General features: G+C 43.8%; 1 protein-coding gene across 4 annotated transcripts in view; it reads right to left on the reverse strand.

The window, feature by feature from the left end:
* ZMAT4 (zinc finger matrin-type 4) overlaps nt 1–22,740 on the reverse strand; it is a 372,149-nt gene that overhangs the window by 288,739 nt on the left and 60,670 nt on the right. For 3 of the 4 annotated variants that reach the window (XM_009243743.4, XM_002819032.5, XM_054561500.2), the window contains exon 2: nt 7,639–7,744. In XM_009243743.4, the coding sequence (XP_009242018.1) occupies nt 7,639–7,740 (102 nt within the window). In that variant the 5' untranslated portion in view covers nt 7,741–7,744. Of the gene's footprint in view, nt 1–7,638; nt 7,745–22,740 lie in introns of those variants that run through there. The other variant, XM_054561501.1, reaches the window with a different exon arrangement.

Raw genomic sequence — 22,740 nt, forward strand, 5'->3', positions numbered from 1 at the left:
CTGTGTGTGTGTGTTCATGAATTCCTTTATTAATATATATGTATGTGTTCTAAATATATATTTTAATATAGAGAGAGAACATATAGCGAATATATATGTTTTTATATGTTCATATATATATATATGGAGAGAGAAAGTCCTTACTTAACATCATCCATAGGTTCTTGGAAACTGAACCTTTAAGTGAAACCAGGTCTAGCAGGTCCTCAAGTAACATCATTTCATTCAATGTAATTTCAGTATAACATTGATGAGGAAAAAAATTGGTTCCATTATATGCCATTTCACTTAAAGTCATAGTTTACAAAAACCCATGCACAACATTATGGACTTTCCGTGTGTGTGTATGTGTGTGTATGTATACCAATATATGTGTGTGTATGTGTGTGGGTGGGTGAGTGTGTATGTGTGTGTTTATGTGTGCGTTTGTGTATGTGTGTGTATGTGTGCGCATTTATGTGAGTATTGGTGTGTATCTGTGGATGTGTATTTATGTGGGTATGTGTGTGCGGGTGTGGGTGTTTATGTGTGTATATGTGTGTGTGTGTGTTTGTGTGTGTACGTGTGTGGGTGTGTAGAGGTGTTTGTGTGTATGTGTGTGAGAGTGTGTGTATAGTGTGTGCTTATATGTGTGTATTTGTGTGTGGGGTGTCGAGGTGTATGTGTGTTTATGTATAAGTGTGTACATGTGCGTATGGGTGTGTGTGCGCATGTGTTTATGTGTGCATTTGTGTGTGTATGTGTGTATGTGTGTGAATGTGTTTTGGTGTTTATGTGTGGATCTGTATGTGGGAGTGCATGTATGTGTGTATGTGTGTGTATGTGTGTGGGGGAGCATCTGGGGCGAGTGTGTGTTTACGTGTATGCATGTATGTGTGTGTGTGTTTGTGTCTATGTGTATGTTTATGTGTGTATGGGTATGTGTGTATGTCTGTGTATGTGTTTATGTGTGCATTTGTGCATATGCATGTAGGTGTGTTTACGTGTGTGTGTGTTTATGTATGTGCATATGTGTGGGGAGTGTCAGGGGGTGTATGCATGTGTGTATATGTGTATGTGTGTATGCATGGGTGTGGGTGTGTTGGCGTGGGTGTATTTATGTGTGCATATAATTGTGTGTATGTGTATGTTTATGTATCTGTGTTTACGTGTGGGGGTGTGTTTGTGTGTTTATGTGTGTATGTGTGTGTTTTTATGTATGTGTGCATGTGGGTGTTGATGTGTGTATGTGTGTGGGTTTATTTAACTGTGTGTGTGTATGTGTGCATGTGTGGGTGTGGGTGTGTGTGGGTGTGGGTATGTGTGTGGGTGTTTATGTATGTCTTTATGTGGGTGTATGTGTGTGTGTTTATGTGTGCATTTGTGTGTATGTGGGTGTTTGTGTGTTTGTGTGTATATGTGTTTATGTGTGGGATGTGTGTGTGTATCTGTGTGTGTTTATGTGTGTATGTGTGGGGGTTGGGGTGTATGTGTGTTTATGTATGTGTGTGTGTATATGTGTATGTATATGTGTGTATGTGTGAGTGTGTGTGTTGGGGTGTGTGTGTATGTGTGTGTATAAACACGTGTATGTGTGTGTTTATGTGTGGAGGTGTGTTTGTGTGTTTATGTGTGTGTATGCGTGTATATGTATATGGGTGTGTTTATGTGTGTGTATGTGTAGGTGTGTGTATATGTGTGTGTATGTGTTTTGTTTTGTTTTGTTTTTAGACGGAGTCTCGCTCTGTCGACCAGGCTGGAGTGCAGTGGCATGATCTCGGCTCACTGCAAGCTCTGCCTCCCAGGTTCATGCCATTCTCCTGCCTCAGCCTCCCAAGTAGCTGGGACTACAGGCGCCCGCCACCATGCCCAGCTAATTTTTTGTATTTTTAGTAGACTCGGGGTTTCACCATGTTAGCCAGGATGGTCTCGATCTCCTGACCTCGTGATCTTCCCCACCTTGGCCTCCCAAAGTGCTAGGATTACAGGTGTGAGCCACTGCGCCCGGCCGTGTGTGTATGTTTATGTGTGTGTTTATGTATTTGTGGATGTGGGTGTGTGGGGGTGTTTATGTATGTGTTTATGTGGGTGTATGTGTGTGTGTTTACGTGTGCATTTGTGTGTATGTGGGTGTTTGTGTGTTTGTGTGTGTTTATGTGGGGGGGGCTGTGTGTATCTGTGTGTGTTTATGTGTGTATGTGTGGGGGATGGGGTGTATGTGTGCTTATGTGTGTATATGTGTATGTGTGGGTGTGTGTGTTGGGGTGTGTGTGTATGTGTGTGTATAAACACATATGTATGTGTATGTTTACGTGTGTGTGTTTATGTGCGGGGATGTGTTTGTGTGTTTATGTGTGTGTATGTGTGTATGTGTATATGGGTGTGTTTATGTGTGTATGGGTGTGTGTACGTGTGTGTATAAACGTGTGTGTGTTTATGTGTGGGTGTGCGTTTGTGTGTTTATGTGTGTGTATGTGTATATGTGTTTATGGTTGTGTTTGTGTGTGTGTATATGTGTGGGTGTGTGTATGTGTGTGTTTATGTGTGTATGTGTGTATGTTTATGTGGGTGTTTATGTGTGTTTGTGTGTGTGTTTATGTGTGCATTTGTGTGTATGTGTTTATGTGTGTATTTGTGTGTATGTGTGTGTTTATGTGTGTGGGTGTGTGTAGGAAGTGGGGGGCATATATGTGTGTGTCTGTGTGTGTGTTTGTGTGTATGTGTGTGTTTATGTGTGTGGGTGTGTGTAGGAAGTGGGGGGCATATATGTGTGTGTCTGTGTGTATGTGTGTGTATGTGTGTGTGTTTATGTGTGTGTATGTGTGGGTATGTTGCGGGTGGGTGTATGTGTGTATGTGTGGGGGGAGTATGTGTGTGTGTGTATGTGTATGTATGTGTGGGTGTGGGTGTGGGTGTGTGTGTGTTGGGGGTTTGGGGATGGGTATGTGTGTATGTGTGTGGGGGGGGAGTGTGTATGTACACACACATATCATCTTTCTGCCCTGTACTGTTTTCTTTTTCCCACACTGCTGAAAGCCACTCCTTCATTCATACAAGCAACTCTTTCCCTTTGCAGGAAATTACTCTTGAGCCACTTGAAACTGCAGCAAACCACACAAATGACCTACCTCCCTGGGAAACTGTTTTTTACCCCCATAACGCTTAGGCCCTTTCCTTTGAAAGCTTTCTCTTCCTTCTGTGTCTGTGTCGACTTGTTCTGTTGACTCAGACTATTCGTCAGTGAATAGAGACATCTAATTATATTTCCTACTGAAACGTTAATGTGTTCTTAACGCTTAGCAGGTAAGAAAAATAATAATGCCTCTATGTTCCCCATTTTTTTCCACCTGAGGACTTCATATGCAAAAAGAGATTTTTAAAGCATAGCATGTAAAGGTTTGGTTGATTAGACATATATTAGGTTTTTCTGTCCTCTTGTGCGAAGGTTCAGCCTTTTAAATGGGGTGTGCAGCTATTAGGCATTAACCCATCTGTTTTGTTCTGTTCTCCTACTTTGGAAGACTAACACACTCGTCTCACAGCAAAAGTCATACCAAAAGCCATTCTCTTCCCCAACAATAAGCCCTGACAACCACCAACTATCTATCATTTAGAAATATTCAGTTATAGCGTTATGCTGCCAAATGCTTAAGAGCCTCACAGATTCCAAACTCTTCTTTCCTTGATATCCTGACCCCATCCTTTCCTAACACAACGCTGCCAGGGTAGCCCCCTCAATACTCCTTAAAGATAGATACCTAGATTTTTCTCATTCCACTCACCCTAAACTTAACCCATTTGTGGAGGCATGGATAAATCATGACATTCTCCAACAAGTCTTTCCTGGCCATAATAGCTCTAAGTGATGCCTCCCTCTTTTACATTGTAATATGCAAATATCTACAAAGTTAACAGCACGATGTAGCGTACAACAGGACGCCAAGTGGGCAAAAGAACGAACACTTTCTTTGTATCAAATTCCATCAGTAGCTCCTTAAAAGCAGACAGCAGAATTCTACAGATCATGTGCTTGGGATCATACAGGTATTTATGCCACACTGAACTATCGGTGACTTTTTGTCTCGATGAAGTTTATGAGCTTCTCAGGGACAAGGATCATTTCTCATATAGGTTCAGAATCCCCTGCAATAACTAACACTAATATTGCTGGATATACAGAAAATACACAGTGGATTCTCACTGATTTGCCCCATAGGGAAGCTGAGAAAATTATCAGGTTGAATTGAAAAATGAAATCATACTAAAACAATAAATCAGTAATAGGGCATGGAGACTAAGTGTGACAACAATTTCAATGAATTGAATGGAATTTCGATCTCCTAGAGACTCACTCCATAAGTCACTTCAGCAGGGAAGCTGTCTCTGGAGGGAAGGGGCAGATTGATAGAATCAAAATATCAGTTTTCAAATGGCCTTAGAGATCATCTGATGCAAGCCATCTTCTTAGAGAGAAAGTGCTGGAGAAGCCTCAACCAAAGCTGGGGAGGCCAGAAATTGATATAAGGTATCCTCAGTCCTGACTGTGTCTTTTTCACATGCTCAGCAGCTTTGCGGCAAGAATACACAGCCCTTTCTCACTGTAGGAAGGGCCTTACCTGTGCCTGGAAGAAGCAAGGGAAATACCATTCAGAGTTCCCATCCACATTTAATGGGAATGCATTTAATGTTATCTCGATGATGTGTAACACTGTTAATTGAAGATCTATTGTAATTGCTTTATTTTCTCTATGTCATCTAGCTACTTTCAACAAACACTAACACATTCTCTAAACAATTAGATTGTGCAACAGCGAGGGTACATTATATTAACAGGAAAAAGTGCAAAATGTGCGATCAAATAACTAAACACTTCATTGAGCAGCTGAATTTTTTCTTCCTTTAAACAATTTTTCATTGTTTTCAATGTTCTGACATTACTTTTCTAGTCAGGCAGTGTGGGGCAGGGTCACCAGTGCAGTTTTTTCACACACCCACCCCCTCCACGAACCCTCACTGAACACCTGTCATGGGCAGGCACTATTCCAGCAATTATGAAAGATCAAATGAATTAAACTCTGTTTCTGTCCTCATGAATCTAATAAGATGATTACAAATGAACACAAAAAGTCTAATAAAGGAAGAACATAAAGTACTAATAGGAGGCTATGGAATTTCAGAGCAGGGACAAATTTCCCCATTTCCTTAACTGGGGAAAACATACTAATGAAACAATATGGCCGGACACGGTGGCTTGCGCCTGTAACCTCAGCATTTTGGGAGGCCAAGGTGAGCAGATAACGAGGTCAGGAGATCGAGACCATCCTGGCTAACATGGTAAAACTTCGTCTCTACTAAAAATACAAAAAAAATTAGCCAGGTGTGGTGTCATGTGCCTGTAGTCCCAGCTACTGGGGAGGCTGAGGCAGGAGAATCACTTGAACCCTGGAGGAGGAAGTTGCAGTGAGGTAAGATCGTGCCACTGCACTCCAGCCTGGGCGACAGAGCGAGACTCCATCACACACAAATATACATACATATATATATATATATATATACACATACACACACACACACATATGTGTGTGTATGTGTGTGTTTTTATGAAGCCATAGCCACAGAAATTTGAAAGTCCTTAATTTCGAATGATGGACTTTTCTAGATAATTCTTTAAAGTTCAAATTGCTTTCTAACACTTGGTTGCTTTTTAACAACGACTATACAAATTTTTTCACAGGTGCTGATTTTAAAAGTTTTCATCAAACATTTGCTTTCATCAAAACATTGCTGCAAAGGAGTTAATGATGAATAAGCATATAACTTTGCATGTTTGATAGACTTTACAGCTTCCAAAGCATTTTCACAGGTCCAATTTCGATAGATCTCATTTGGTCACCACAAAATCCTGAGGAGTATGCAGGGCCCATTGACTGTCTTTCTGGGTGCATATGTGTGTGTGTTATTATAGTTATTTTTATTGTGCACAGAGGAATCTGAGGCCCAGAGGAGTTTGAGGAACGATAGTGACAACTGGCGTTTGTCAGACTTGTCAGACAAAAAGAAAATTGCTGGCTAAGCCTTCCAATATAAAATTACTTACAAGTTCTTACACTTGAAAACTCATGTTCTTAGCAAGACCCAGTCTCTACTAAAAATAAAAGTAAAGAATTAGCTGAGTGCAGTGGCATGTGCCTGTAGTCCCAGCTGCTCAGGAGGCTGAGGTGGGAGGATCGCTTGAGCCCAGGAGGTGGAGGCTGCAGTGAGCTATGCTCGTGCCACAGCACTCCAGCCTGGATGACTGAGTGAGACCCTGTCTCAAAAAGAAAGAAGAAAGAAAGAAAGTAAAAAAGAAAGGAAAAGAAAGAAATTCATGTTCCTACTAGTATATGTTCTTTTGAAAACAGAACATGCCCTGGTAGCTCTCAGCATCTTGGGATGCCACAGCACTCCAGCCTGGATGACTGAGTGAGACCCTGTCTCAGAAAGAAAGAAAGGAAGAAAGAAAGGAAGGAAGAAAGGAAGGAAGGAAGAGAGAGAGAGAGAAAGAAAGAGAAAAAGAAAGAAAGAAAAAGAAAGAAAGAAAGAAAGAAAGAAAGAAAGAAAGAAAGAAAGAAAGAAAGAAAGAAAGAAAGAAAGAAAGAAAGAAAAAGGAAGGAAGGAAGGGAAGGAAGGAAGGAAAGGAAGGAAGGGAAGGAAGGAAGGAAAGAAAGAAAGAAAAGAAAGAAAGAAGGAAAGAGAAGAAAGAGAAAGAAAGAAAGAAAGAAAGAAAGAAAGAAAAGAAAGAAAGAAAGAAAGAAAAAAAGAAAAGAAAGAAAGAAAGAAAGAAAGAAAGAAAGAAAGAAAGAAAGAAAGAAAGAAAGAAAGGAAAGAAAAGAAATTCATGTTCCTACTGGTATATATTCTTTTGAAAACAGAACATGCCCTAGTAGCTCTCAGCATCTTGGGATCCCCCAGTTCTCTTTACTCCATCCACAGCACCTCATTCCCTCCTCATCCTCGGACACAGGCCAACCTCTCTCCTCTCATCCTGTGCTCCCAATAGAGGATCAAAAAGCGGTCTTTTGCTCCTCCATCCTAAACAGCCAGTGCCACTAATTTATGACTTTGAAGAGTATTTGCACTTTAAAACTTGGTTATGACTCTGCAGAAGGCATCTTGATTGTGATAAGCACATGTTGGGTATTGGCCACGAGGTGGAAGCAATTTTCAGGGAGAAAGTGGCCCACAGCCGCTTCATCACTTGCTGCTGTCTTTCCCTACAATGGTTAACAAAGGCCTTCTGAGCTTATCTTCGGGGTCATAGGTGGAGACAGGAGCTGGCACAATGCATTCCACCCTGGATCCCTGAAAGGAACTTCGTGGATGCACAGTGACAGATTTAACAAGTAGAGAAAGCCCAAGCAGAGTCTCCAGGGGCTGAGATACAAATTTTAAAAAAAGGATCTGGGAAGCAGCCAGAGTCTGACAATGACATCCCCAACCCTCACTCCCAACCCCACACATATACACTTGTCCTGGCCTTGACCTCAGACTGTACAGGCTCAAGTCCTGTGGTTCTTCAAATGTGCCCCAAGTCCAGAAGGAGGATCCTGGAGTCCTACAACAATGACCCCAGCTGCTCCCTCCTACATTTGCAAACAGAGTGGGAAACGCTGTCCTTACCTCGTAGTGGGCCACACGCTGTGATTCGGAGATCAGCTGTGCACTGCACACCTTGCAGTAACTGTCTGTAAATAAATCCTGATCAATATCGGAGGACTTCATCAGGCTACAAGAGAATCAACAGAAAAGAAAAATAAGTCCACTGCTTTGATGTTTATGCAAGGTATTAACCATGTGAAAAGCCAGGATCACAGTAACAGATCTGACAATGGTGACAGAGGGGTGGATCTCCCTACACTCTTGAGATTACCATATCAATTAACCATCATACGTGCATAGGTTATAGTTTTCTCACAAATGCCCAACAGAGTTGCTATACCCTAAAAAATAGAAATCCATCTATAGTTTTTCTGTTGAACAAACCAGACTTATATCTAATGCCTTGTCAAGAGTTTGTGTGAGGGCAGGGCACCGTGGCTCACACCTGTGGTCCCAGTGCTTTGGGAGGCCGAGGTGGGAGCATCACTTGAGGCCAAGAGTTTGAGACCAGCGTGGGCAAAATAGAGACAATCTGTCTCTACAAAAATAAAAATTCTAAAAAAGGATTTATGTGAGATATTTTTGCATGTTATATATGTATCTATATATTAATGAAATTTTGTAAGCATCTAATGTATCCAACAATAGAAAGTGGGTTAAATGAACTTTGATATATCATCACACTAGAAAACTATGTGGCTTCCAAATCCAAATTCAGATAAATTATTCTTTCAGGGAATATTAGGAAAAGGTTTACCATTAACAAAAGAGATTTTTAAGTATGTATAGCATTATACAAAATTTGTTTTAAAATATGTATGGACACATTAAAAAACTTTCCAGGAAATTATAACATAATTTTAATAGCACTTATATTTGGGAAATGATAGAAAATTGCTTTTGCAATTTTCTTCATTTTTAAATTTTTCTTCAACAATTACATATTACTTTTGTAGTCAAGGAAGAAGTTAGCTTTGTCTAGAATCTTTAAGTGGTATGAAATCTAGTTTAGAGTTAAATAGTTACACTTAGAAAATCAAAAAATAAAATCAGACTAAACTATAACTTTCCTTGTAACCCCATACTTTGCAACACGGGGAGACCTCACTATTCAAGCTGACTCTTCTCCATTTAGGGTGGTTGAATTCATAAAGGCCACCTCCACCACTGCACACCACAACTGAACCCACAAAGTAAATAAACATATTCTCAAATTCCAAACCCGGAATCAAAATGCAGCCAAGGATCTCAAGCTTCTGAAAGCGATCTGTCGGAAACGGATCTTATGGCAGCTGAAGGATCTCATGTTACCACCCTGGAAACACACCCCAGTGCATCCGATTCCTTCACCCAGCCCAAAAACTCCACTTGTTTCACCTCCTACCTGCCAAGCATGAAGTAAAGACCATGGCAGACAGCATGCTGTATGGAGAGGCAAAAGAATCTCAGACAACAGCAATACGGTAGGCACTTTGGACTTTATCTTATTCCACCACCATCATCTTACCTATAAGACAGTCCAAAGTTACATTGCTAGTCATTTGCATAGCCAAAAATACTGCCTCACTTGCATGATTCCAATTTCCACAAGCTAGATCCATCCTAGGTCTGTTGCTACCACATGGCATCGGATGAGTCACTCAACGCTCCATGCCTCAGTTTCCCCCACATAAAAATTGAGATAATAATATTTACCATGCCTTCTAGGAAAGTGATAGTGAAGACCACTGGGAGAAATATATGAGAAAGTGCTATATCAACCATAAAACTCTCTGCATTTGAAAGGGATCAGTAGTATATTTTTAATAACATCCTGATGTTGGCAAGATGTTGGCCAAGTCCTGAACAATGCAACAGTGAACTGTGTAAAGTGAACTGTGGTTCACTTTAGGTGATTTTCGAAATGATGTAAATAACCAGGCCACATTCAAAAAGTATCTGTCTGAAATAAAAGAATGTCTGCCTCAACTACTCCAATCTCACGTTCTGTCCTTGGCCCTGGCTCTAGTGGCTCATTCAGGGCATTTGTATTCAGCAATTCAAAAGGATTCACAGTTTCTGCTCCTAAGAGACAATAATGCCTGTGGTTTTTCAATGCCCCCAGCAAGCAATAGTTATGCCAGTTACCACTGTGTCTCATGGTTGATGTAGGCCTGTTATTTCAAGAAGGACCACACCTGGCAGGTGGCCCAATTGGCCTGGAGTCTAGCACCTGCTGTGCCTGCAGGTTCACCTCCTCCCCCACAAGGAAACCTGTTCCAGAGAAGCCAGAAGCTCTAGTTGTTAAGTTTTTCTTAGGTTGAATTAAAATCTGTCCCACCGTAGTTTTCGTTCAGTGATTCTGTCATTAGGTACAACATCGTACCACACCAGTCTCCATTTTTTCATGAGATATCCTCCCTCGAGTGTCTGAAGATAACACTCTTCTATCTACTTCCAAGTCCTACCCAGCCTTATCATCTTGTCCTGAGTCTATTTCATTACATTCCATCTTCAAAAGCAAGACCAAGAACAGAATGGGGGCACTCCGGAGATGGTCTACCTGAGGCAAAGGATTGCCAATTCCAGTGCCAACCCACAATATCACAGTCATTTGTAATGGTCTCTATTCATGTCCCAGAATGTAAATGAAGAAGAGATGTTTTGATGATGAAGAACTGTAGTACAACATTTTGAAATGTCTAATGGGAAAAGAAAACTTACTAAGGTATATTTTTTAAGCCAAGCTCCTATAAGTGGTTGTGTTTAAATATTATCATGTTCCCTGCTATTTCTAATAAAGAAGCACACAAAAATAGATTCACGGGTGACCTGGTTAATAGGAATCTCCAAACTCACTGCACACTCCTTCCTCATTATACAACCAACTGCAAAAATCAAACACTGTGAAAGGATATTCAAGGTACTTGTTGGACCAAGCAGGCCCGTAGGAGTCTGAGTCTCGGTAAAGCAGCTGTGCAACAGAAATAGCTTTAAAGGCAGAATATAAAATGTGTATACTAAAAAAAAATTCAAGAGAAGAGAAAATATCATGGCTTTTTCCACTGTTTTATATAAGAATATTGATTTGAACAAGTCCATATGCAATTTTTAAAAAGGCAATAAGGACCCCTCTGAAATCGATGACACCTGAGTGGAATATCTGAACAAGTTACATTCCAGTGGGAGGCAATTAGTGGACAAGTGTCAGCCTGTTTTGTACATGAGGGCTTTCCTCCAGAAAAAGAGAGCGCAGTCCATGTAGGTCACTTTAGACAACCAGAGGGTCCAATTTATCATGCAGAGACTGGAATTCCCAAGAAGGGAGGATGTCACTTGCTCCCCTCCCCTGGTTTGTTTAGAAGAGGATTTGAGCTTCACTGGCCTTCGCTGTCTTCACCAAGACAGCTGGTAAGAAAAAGGAAAAAAAAAAAAAAAAAAAAGATTTCCAGTTTTTTAGCCTTGTCCATGGTCCTGAGGAGCCCATGCTCTACTCCAGCAACTGGAGTAGAGACAGAGCCACTGATCACTTACTGGTCAGTCCAATCTGTCCCATCAGATCCAGTGTCTAGTGACCTCTCCCTGGAAACATTTGTATTGTGCTGTGCCATGAGGCCTTGGGACATTCTGAGGAGGGATACAAGAGTGGGGGAAGGCAGGAATTCCTGGGTCTGAAACAGATCTGAAAGAAAGCACCATCTGTACTCCCAGGCCCAGCACATTGCAAAGGCAGGCACATTGCCAAGCAACCACTGGAGGATCTGAATGACCTCTCATCACTCTGCAGTACTCACAGAGGATGGCGCTATCTGCAATGGAGGTAAGAGGTCTCCACCCAATGTGGACGCAGTACTAGAGCAGGGAGTCTGGTCACATTCTCATGTGCTGTCTGGGGGTCTTAGTTCCTACAGATCCATGTGTATAGCAGTGACAGTGTGAGGCTCAGAGGTGCATCTAGGTATCAGGAATAAAGGAAGCATCAAGGAGGAGTGCTTTTATTGATTCTATAATGGTTTGGGGAAATCTAACATGAGTGAGGCTCAGGGATAACAGAGGCACAACCTCTGTCTTCCAAATCTTTCTGAGCTACTGAGTAAGAAGAGACATACACACACCAACACCTAAGGCACAGGCAACTAATTCCAACAGAACTTGGCTGATGGAAAGTGATATAGGATTTGAGAAGACAGAAAGGATTATCAAGAATCTCTTCAAGAAAGTTCTACTAGGGTTGAAAATTTGAGGATGGATAGGATTGGACTGGAGAGAAATGAGTTCCAACTCAGAAGCTAATTCTTTTCCCTGGCACAGAGAAAAATCTTACTACCACTAAGCATGAGAAGATAATAGGAGGGGCATGGGTGGGGCTAATTTGGAATAATTTAACGTAAGGGGGAAGGCAGAAAAATGCAAGGAAGAGAATCTCAAAACCTAGATGGAAGAAAAAGAGGCTGGAGGAGAACAGCCAGGTCCCAAAATGTTTCTTAAGGTGCAAGAAATGGCCTTTTTCAGGATCCTCAGAGGCAGATATGAAACCTTCCTTTCTGCTTCTTTCTGCTTCTCAAGAACAGATTGAAGGAATGAATGCAGGCTAAAACTCCAGAGAGACCTGGGGCTTCATGGAAAAGAGTCATATTCTTTTTAAATTTTTATTTTAGGTTCAGGGGGTACAGGTGCTTGTTTGTTACATATGTATACTGCCTAATGGTGGGGACAGTACACCTGTCCTTCAAATATTAAACACTATACCCACTAGGTAATGGTATAACCCTCACCCCCTCTTCCACTCTTTCCCGCTTTTGGAGTCCCCAGTGTCCACCTTTATGTCTACGTGTACCCATTGTTTAGCTCTCACTTATAAGTGAGAGCATGCAATATTTGATTTTCTGCTTCTGAGTTAGTTCACTTAAAATGGTGTCCTCTACCTCTACCCTTATTGCTGCAAAGGACACCATTTCATTCTTTTTATGGCTGTGTGCTATTCCATGGTATATATGTACCAGATTTTCTTTATCCAATCAACCATTGGTGGACACTTAAGTTAGCTGCATGACTTTGCTATTGTAAATAGTGCGGCAATGAACATGTAAGTGCAGGTGTCTTTGGGGGTATCTGTGCAGAGGAAACAAAAGCATTATTTTAAAAAGATTAATATTCTTCATTCCATTCCATTTCTGATGGTGCTGAAATAACTTCTGACTCAGAGAGCCCAAAACCCATGCAGGGCTCTTCAGAGGGAAAGACATTGGTTCAAATCCAGGTGTGGTTGCTTGCCAACTAGGTTGTTCAGCAACTTACACAGCCTCACTAAGCCCTGGTTTCCTTAGTTGTAAAATGGAAAGAAAATTCTCACAGGGTTATTGTGAGGATTAGAAATAATGTAGATAAACCATCTAGCACAGACTGTGGCATAGCAGACATGCAAAAAGGGGATATTACCATCATTATCATTAATATTATTAATTTTGTATTATCATTATTCTTATTTTCAGAGGAATGCTGTAAATATTTAAGAAGAGAAATAAATAGAACCACATGAAAGGCTAAGAGGGAAGATAACATAGTCGGTGTATTGAAATCATAGCTTTTATTACTATTATAGTCTTCCTCTTTTGTATCAACAATACCATCCACAAAGATGGCTCATTTCCACTGAAATGCAGCTGCCCACTCCTCCTGCCAGCTGAAACTCAGGCCTGTAAAGACCCCGTACTGCATAAACATTTAAAAATCTATTTTTATTGTCACAAGGTGCTGACCCTGACAGACGGAGAAGTTTGATGAGAACTTTGTCTCACCCTCTCGTCCTCCCACAAGTGCTCCCCTCCCATGACCTGCTTCCCAACGGGACGCAAAGGGAGAAGTATGTCATCCAAAGTATGGCAGAGGGCCAGGCACTCCAGCAAACAGAACCCACAGCACCCACCATGGCAGTCCCCAGGCGGCCGCAGCCATCAGGGCCCCAGGGTGGCATCTCCTCCCGCCCAGTCCCTTGAGGAGAGAAGCCCTTGGCTTGGTGTTCCCCACCAGGTGAGCATCCTTCTGTTACAGATTTGAGCTATTTCCCTATAAAGCTTCTCTGGAAGATCTAATAACCGACTTTCCACCCATACTATCCCTCACTGGCCCTTTAAAGATAGAATTTAAGACTCACGGACACTTCAACTAAAGAGCAGCTCTTGCCTTTAGGGTAGGATTTCTGAATTTCCAAACTGCCACACCATGTGACTGTGCAAGCTCTCCAGTATCAGGGATGGTGGCTACTCTAACAATGATCCCAACAGGACCTGGCCGCTTGTGAGAGCTCCTGACCCAGAAGGAATAAAGATTTCACAGAAGTGCTTCCCCTGAGCCAGGCCTTGTGCTGAGGGCTTCATATAAATCATCCGATTTAATTCCCTCAAAGAGCTGTGTAGACTTCAGCTTCATTGTCTAAATGAGAAGACTCGGGGTTAGCAATTAAGTAACTCACCCAGAGGTCACTCAGCTCCTAAGTGGCGCTCAGTTTTCCAAGCCAGGGCTGACCCCTGTGCCCACAGCCTTCACCCCTACCCTGGGCCTCTGTCCTCAGCACTGGGCATGCCCATCAGTTTGTCCCCTGCCACCTCCAGCTAGGGACGCCCATAAAAATTCATAAAAGGAAAGCCAAGGACAGACATTCAGTGCAGAATTAATATGATGGGGCCTGAAGAGCCTTGACTGTCCAGGTAGAGTCTTGGAAGCTGTTTCTGACCTCAGTGCTCAGACTCTCCTTTCCGTGTTTGCCTGAACTGAGCTGGGATGCGCTAACATCTGCCTGGACATTCTAGTTCTGCTTCTGCCTGCACAACCACGATTCTGCACCTCTGCAACCTTACTCACCCTCAGTAGATCCATGACCTACTGCTGCCCTCCAACGTGGCCTGACACCTCGAAAAGCCGCTGTGCCCTCTGCCGAGTCCTGCTGGCCCTTCTCTAGCCAGTCTGGGACCTTCCACCAGATGATGCCCCCTGCCCACCCACGCCACCACCAAACAGCCTGGCCCTGAGCCCAGCTGCCCTTGGTAGTGCTGACCAGCTCACCAGCTCCCAGAACCCAAGGCAGAGAGGCTGAACTTTTCTCTCCTTCAATTTTGACAAACTCCACAGCCTACTAAAAATGCTACCAATTAAGATGATCTATGACCTGGTTATGAACGTGAAACAGACAGGAGGCCTTCCACTGCTGTTTCAACTCAGCCAATTTTAAAATTATTCCTATCAAAAAAGCAATTGAACTTGTTTCTACTTTAATTTATTCAAACAAAGGAGAGTGGCTAAGACTCTGCTCAGAAGGGAGAGAAGTATGGGAGTGAGGGCTGACTTGTTTCCATATTTGGTTTGCCCTTTTGTTATAATTTTGAGTTTTTATTCCCTGAACCTTAAACCCATATTTGGTGCTTTGGTGGCTGTTGCCTGATGTTTGCTCCCTTTCCCCTGCCACTGTCCTTCTGTGGAAAGAAAAAACTCCTTGCTCTCCAGGCTGTCTATCAACAACGGGAAAAAGATTCAGGAGGCAAGCAGGTGGTTTTCATGATCATCTCTGCCATGCCTGCCCGTGCAGGAGCCTCAGAGGATGGGCTGGAAGCAGGGTCTGTCCTGTCCCCATCACACCTCTCTCCATGTGAAGGTGGGTAATGCAGTGCTTGTTGCCGTGGCAGCAGACAAAGCAGACTTAGAGGGGAAAAAAAACAGAAACAAGAAAAGTACTCTAGAAATGAAATCATCTGGCTGGGCGTGGTGGCTCACGCCTGTAACCCCAGCACTATGAGAGGCCGAGGCAGGCAGATTATGAGGTCAGGAGTTCAAGACCAGCCTGACCAACATGGTGAAACCCCATCTCTATTAAAAATACAAAAATTAGCCAGGTGTGGTGGTGCGCGCCTATAATCCCAGCTACTCTGGAGGCTGAGGCAGGAGAATCACTTGAACCCGGCAGGCAGAGGTTGCAGTGAACCAAGATCGTACCACTGCACTCCAGCAAAAAGAAAAAATAATAATAATGAAATGAAATCATCTTGGTCTTCCATAAAATCATGCCAGAGAAAGGGAACAGCAGGCAGGTAGGGTGCAGCGTAGGGGAAGACGTCTGACCCCCACTCCCAGGACCACCGGCTCCAGCACACACTTTTCTTTCATTCACACACCACCTGGGTCGACAGGCAGGAGAATCCCCCATGCAGCATCTGAGAGCAGGGTAAAGGTCAAGTTCACAGCCAGCTTGAAGGACCTTTTCAATTCCCTGTTCCTCAGGATAAGGACCTTTCTCCTGGTCTGAGGCTGTCTTCCCCATTCCTGATGTTGCTCAGATAAAGGAATATGGCAGTCTAGGTAGCTCACCGTACATCACCCAGATGCAGGTGCAAGCTCTGCTTTCCAGCCTGAGCTTTGTTTAAAAAGAGAGAGAGGGAGAGGGAGAGAAAACTCCCCACACCACTGCCTTCTCCTGCCTGGCGTTGCCAGGAGCTGCATCGCTGACTCACACCACTTGAATAATTGCCTTTTAATGGCACCATTTTCTTCACTTATAAAACCAAGCTCTTTGATTCCTGACTCAGAGGCATCGGCCACTGCTGGGCACATGCGCCTCACCCCAGCCGTGGGCCGTGGAACCAGAGCTGTCAGTCTCACATGGCACAGGCTGGCCTGATGACATCTGGGAAGCAGAGCAGCAAAGGCAGCCCCAGCATGCAGGGCGGCTCTCTGGTACAACCTCCAAGGGCAGGCACATGCAGCTGATTCTTTGCCACCTCTCCCCTCTCTGATCCCTTGTCCTTTGTCTGCGTGGACAAGTCTGAATTGTAGACTCCAGGGGGCATGAGCAGAGCAGGTGCTGACCAGCCCAGCCCAAGGCTTCAGATTTTCACTGTAAATTCTATGCAAATCCCACAGATTTTCTATGTAATTCACCAAATGGCCTCTGCTTAAGTCCTGGACATACAACATCACTTGGATTCTCTCTTTATTCATAAAACGAATTTTTATTGAGCATTTACTATACGGCTGGTGCTGCTCTAAGAACTCAGTCTGCAGCAGGGAACAAGGTTCTGATCTCATGGGAAAGGTTCACATTCTGGGATCCAGCACACACCCACCCTCCATAAACACAGACAGACTTCCCACCTGCTTCAACACATAAATAGAATATTCACACCAGCTGGAAGACAATGGCTCTGGCAGGTCCACTTGTCATCCTTCTGGAACACCTCCTTACCCTGTAGGTCCTTGCTAAGGCTTCAGTACTGTATCTTTGCCTCCACCTAACAGGGAGACCAGGGACCTGAGTACCAGAGGCAGGTGGGGACTAGCAGAGACTCTGCAAGGCAAGAGCCATTCTATCTGGCTTTCCAAAGGTACCCTGCAGTGGCAGCTTTGGGGAGAGCCCAAGGTGTCAGGCGGTAACACGCAGCAAGACCGAATGCGCCTAGCTGATGGGTCTGGGCAGCATGATGGAGCGCAGATGTCAGGGAAAGTGCGGATGTTTTTGTAGAACACTAACGGATAAACTCCAGCACCTTCTCCAGTCACAGCGGGCCCAAAGCATCCGCTTTCTCTTTCTGCACTTTCAGAGGGTTGAAAGTGAGTGACAGGTGGAGAGCTTGGATTTTCAACTAGTTTGCCACTTCAAGTCAGACCAAAAACAGAGCCCATATCATGGGGGAAAGCCAGAGGCAGAGAGAAAGAAAAGATCACTAGCCTGCAAAGAGAAGCGGGGAGAGGAGGAGAAAATATGAGGGAATAAAACATGCTCCTTATGTTTCCTGTTGCTCATTCCATCACACCAAAGGGCTGTGCACCCAGGTGGAAAAGCCACTCACATTTTAAAGAATAGGCTCCTACCCTCCCCCACTCAACGGAGAAAAGCCTACCTGGGTCCCCCCACTTTACTATGCATTGGCTACCTGAGTGAAGCAAGTACCTGCTCCAGACAGGTGGATTTTCTTAACAAGCTGAACGACTACAGGACCCTTCCTTTCAATGTGAATACATGCCTTCAAAAATACAGTTTCTAAATAAGTATTCCATTACTGTAACTTGTTTACATGATTTATCTTCACAAGACTGCCCCTATGAAACCAGACAGATTGAGGGCAGATTTAAATGCAGCGATGGCATTCAGGGCCCAGGGAAGCAGAGTTCTGCACCTGTATTCAACTGCAGAGGGAGGCGCCGACGAGACAGACCAAGCTGCTGCAGGGAAAGCTATTATTTTTATTTGAATCCATACTCCGAGGTTGCTGCAAGCGCTGTCAGTCAGCCAGCAGACATTCTAGTTCCCTTCTCCTCTACCGCATGTTAACTTGACTGGGCTTCTCCGAGGAATTCTAACTGCTTGGTGCTGATTTGTCTCCTGACCTTCCTAAACTCAGTGAAAATGTAGAGTCCATGTAAAAGTGTCCAGAGTGGCCAAGACAGGAAGATACAGGAATTTAAATGTTGCAAAGGCAGAGGAAGGGACTCACCTATCCAGTTGCTCCCTACAAATCTCTACACGGCAGCCTCCTCTGTCCATGAAATCTTTCCATTAGAACTTCCTTTCAGATTTCAGAGCTGGTTTGAGATCTTGTGACACCCCCTACTTTGGGATGCAGTAAGAAATTGGGAAAACAATGATTGGTTTGGGAATTCAGCCACTATGGGAAATTAACCATAGAAAGGTTATTGTATGTGTATTAGGATCATCAATAAACAATGGGGAGATTGATGAAACTTAAAATATCTGGCCACATCGAGAGTTGAAGAAGGTGTGAAAATGTGTACAGGAATTTGTATACATTTTCACAGAAGGATAAGCTGAAAGTTAAGCATCATCTCATCAAGCTGAACAACCCAGCAACTGCACTCCTAATTTCAGGCAAGAAAAAATCTTGCTCACATACAACACAAGGCATGTAAGAGATGATGATAGTAGCATTGTTCAAATAGCAAAGCCTGTAATCAGCCCAAAAGCACACCTACAGGAGAGTGTATGAATAAACTGAGGTACAGTCACAGCAACAAACCAGAATACAGACGAATCACAGCAATCTAATATTTACATGAAAAATTTGAATCCGAAGATCACATCTACAAGATCTTTTTATAAAGTCAAAAACAACTGAAATGAAAATATAGACATCTTGGGCATACATGTAGAAAAGATACAACCCTAAAAATGTTTGGCAGAGAAATGAGGACAAGATTCAGGACGATGATTTCCTTAGGTAGGGGAGACAGAAGGGATGAGAGAGAAACACATGGACAGATGTAAGCGGTTGCCAGATCTGAGCTTTGATTTAGAAGATGTTGTACAGGTGCTCATTCTGTTATTAACGATGGTAACTGATGTTAGTGATAGTGAGATGATGATGATGATGGGTAGATAAATAGAAACATAGGTAGATAGAAACTAGATAGATGATGGATTGATTGACAGAAATATAGATACATACATAGACAAATAACGGCTGGATAAATACCATGTACGCAACAATGATGAGAGACGATTTTCTAGAAATGAATCTTCCACACTCTCTGCAATAGAGACATTGTTTTTTTCCTTTCTCCTGGCCACAAAAGATCAGACTGAATTTCTCAGCCTCCTTTGCAGTTAGTGCACCACATAATTGAGTTCTGGCTGATGAAATGTGCACAAAAATGATGGACACACTTCCAGGCCTGGCCCTTAAAAACCTGCTGTTTGATCTAACCTCCTCTCCTTCTGCAGGCTGGACGTTGCAGTCCTGGTCAACTTTGGAAGCCACATGGTAAAGAAGGCAGGGTCTCTGAAAGTCTTGGTTCCTGGATGACTGTGTGGAGCAGAACCTCCTTTCCCCAACCCCTGGTGCCCACTGGACTTTTGTGTCAATGGGAACTAAACTTCTAAGGCACTAAGCCACTATGATTCCAGGATTTATCCAGCATGACCTTAACTAACTCTCCTTGAACCTGAGTCACTTGGCATGGCTGGAGAAAAAAAAAACACAAGAAGTGCACTTTTTACCCAGTGAAACCTCTTATGTGCTTTGTAGGGGAGCATTGGAAAAAGCCAGAGATATTCAAGGATCTGAGAGTCCAGAGACCGAACCTAATCTCTTTTCTCTCCAGCTCAGCTCTCTGGGTCATGGCACTAAACAGCGCAGACCTCACTGAGAATGCTCATTCAGGTCAGTATCACTCGATTTCTCATTTGAACAGAGTGTGGCTTCTGGGAGCTAAAATCAAGCAACTTGTGGGGAAGCAGAGTATCATCACAGGACAAGGCATGTGTCCTGGTACATGGGCCGGGAGCATCTTTACAGATGCGCCAACCAAGAGGATGTTCTCAGGTACCAGTGGCACCTGCCAAGAAGTCTGCTCTGTTTCTCTCCGGTTTGGAACAGACCCATGCTCCTCACCCCGGCACATTGGTGTTGGTTTCTTGCAGAATCTGCTTTGCCATCTTGTGAGGGGCAAACGGAGCAGATGGCCCTGACCACTGGGATGCCAGGTAATGAGCAAGTGCCACACATCGAAATCGCAGGGTCTTGTCACCTCGCCAGAGATGACAGCTGGGCCATCTGGCAACAGCCCTGATGCTGGGGAGGAGGCACACATCTCATCACTCCACCTCTTAATGTAGTTACACTGTCAAATTCTTCCCCCAAATCCGTTCTTCCCGCCTTTTAGCTGAGGTGAGCAGCAGTTGGCCAGTTTCCAGGAAATGAGACTGTATTGATATAGATTCATTCCCTGGCTGGGAAGTTCCTGGCTCTGGGGACAGCACGGAAGCATCACTATGAGCTGGTGATGCCCTTCTTTTGTTTATTTTTTTATTTCCTGAGACAGGGTCTTGCTCTCTTACCCAGCCTGGAGTGCAGTGGCATGATCACGGCTCACTGTAGTCTCAACCTCCTGGGCTCAAGAAAACCTCCTGCCTCAGCCTCCAGAGTAGCTGGGACTACAAGTGTGTGCCACCATGCCCAGCTAACTTTTTGATTTTTTTAAGATGGGGTCTCACTATGTTGCCCAGGCTGGGGGTGATACCCTTCTAATGCATTCCTCACTCTCCTCATCAGCTCTGCTAAAGCCTGGCAGTGAACTATTGGTGTCTTCAACCATCCTGCCCACCTACCATGGCCAGACTGACTCTCAGTCAATGCCACCAGCCCTGCCCCTCCTAACACCCTCTCATGCTTGCCAGGTGGGGGAAAGGTGAGGCTACTCCATGGGGGAAAAGACCAGCATCAGGGAAGATCTGGAAGGAAACAAGACATGAACAGTTAGGTGGGCAGTGAAGGAAGGATTTGGAAGGTGAAGAGATCAAAATAAAGGGGCGGAACATGAAGGCAATTGGAACTGAGTGGCATAGAGAGAATGAGGTCACATTAATGATGGAGATAAGAATGAAAACATCACAGCACCAGAAAGGGCCGTAGGGACCATCCAACCTCACCCTTTCACATTCCCAAATAATATGGAAAAGACACCCTGGAAAGTGATGAAACTTATCCAAATGTACCCTGTACATAAAAGGCAAAATGAAGATCCCTAACTCCTGAAATAACGTCCTTTCCCCGCAGCTCACTGCCTCGTCCAGAATATTTACTACCTTCCTTTGAAGAATCACCTTGGCAGGGAGAAACCAAAAACACCTTTTTAAGCTTTGGAAAAACAAGCCCTCTGTGACTCTGACCAGCAGAAGCAGTGGTGCAGAGATGCCTAAAAAGACCAGCTTCCAGGTCAGATCCCCGGGGGCTGGCGAGAGGGAAGCAAGGGGCAGCGACAGGCAGCTGTGCTCAGGTGTGCCTTGCCTCTTCTGCCACCCTCCAGAAACTTACAGGTAAGCATTTTGTCTAGAATGGCAAAGCCCAGAGGTTTGTGACACGTGAAGATGTTAGGGTCAAATTGGAAAGTACATTTAAGTACAGATTCCACCTCAAACTGAGCGCTAGCTACAATCCCACCACTAGGTATCTACCCAAAGGAAAAGAAATCAATATACCAAAAAGATACCTGCACTTGTATGCTTATTACAGCACTAGTCATGACAGTGAATCAACCTAAATGTCCATCAATGAATGAACTGATAAAGAAAACGTGGTTTACCATAGAATACTATGCAGTCATAGAAAGAATGAAATCACGTCTTTTGCAGCAACATGGATGGATTGGAGGTCGATATCTTAAGTGAAACATGCCAGGCACAGAAAGTCAAAAGCCAGGGGCATTCTCACTCATAAGTAGGTGCTAAAAAATGTATAACACATGGACACAGAGAGTGGAATGAAAGACAATGAAGCCTTGGAAGAGTGAGGGGGTGGATGATGAGAAATTAGTTCATGAATGATGGCTAACCTAAAAGCTCTGATGTTACCACTACACACTCTATGCATGTAACAAAACTGTGCATGTACCCCATACATTTGTATAGATTTTAAAAAGCAATTCCTGTTATAAGCAGTAATTCCTATTTCCCACCAAACAAAACTAAGTGGTGATCCTCCCAAGTCAGTGGGCTGTGAGTTGCTTACTGATGGAGTGGCCTGGACTCACATTGAAATACGTACTTGGAAATCTTGTGGTGGACAAGGGAGATGCATGGCTGAGGTGCCCTTTCAAGAAAGAAATGCTTGCCTCTATTTGCTGAGAATACAGTTGGCACTCAGCCTTCAGCAACCTGTTCCTTCAGGAATGGCTTGCTTCAGAGAGCCATGCCCCCAAAATCACACTCCTCCAGGGTACCCAAGGCTACTAACTGACAGCTGCAAAGGTGAAAAAGCCCAGTCACTGCAACACAACATGGACCAACCCTGATGGGCCTTTTCAGCTCCACGACTCCCCATGCAGTTGGCTGAGGCTACTATACCTGCACCAAAGCCCAGTTTCTCCCTCTTTCCAATCCTGCTTCTGCTCCTCTCTCCACAGGTATCCCTCCCAAGAGCCACCCGGTAGGCACCCTGAGCACTAAACTCTGCAAAGTCTGTTCCCTGGCAAACCCTGACTATGGCATTTCTTCTCACTCGCCTCCCCATGAAGCAGAGCTCACACAGCCCTGCTGTGGACCTCACCTCATTAGACATTGGCAACCTGCTACATCCTTTAGTCAGAGAGCAGATCCATTCGCAAAGATTCAGAACTCCTCCAGGAGTCCAGAAACGTATTGTC

This window comes from Pongo abelii, chromosome 7, assembly GCF_028885655.2.
Source record: "Pongo abelii isolate AG06213 chromosome 7, NHGRI_mPonAbe1-v2.0_pri, whole genome shotgun sequence".
NCBI lineage: Eukaryota > Metazoa > Chordata > Mammalia > Primates > Hominidae > Pongo > Pongo abelii.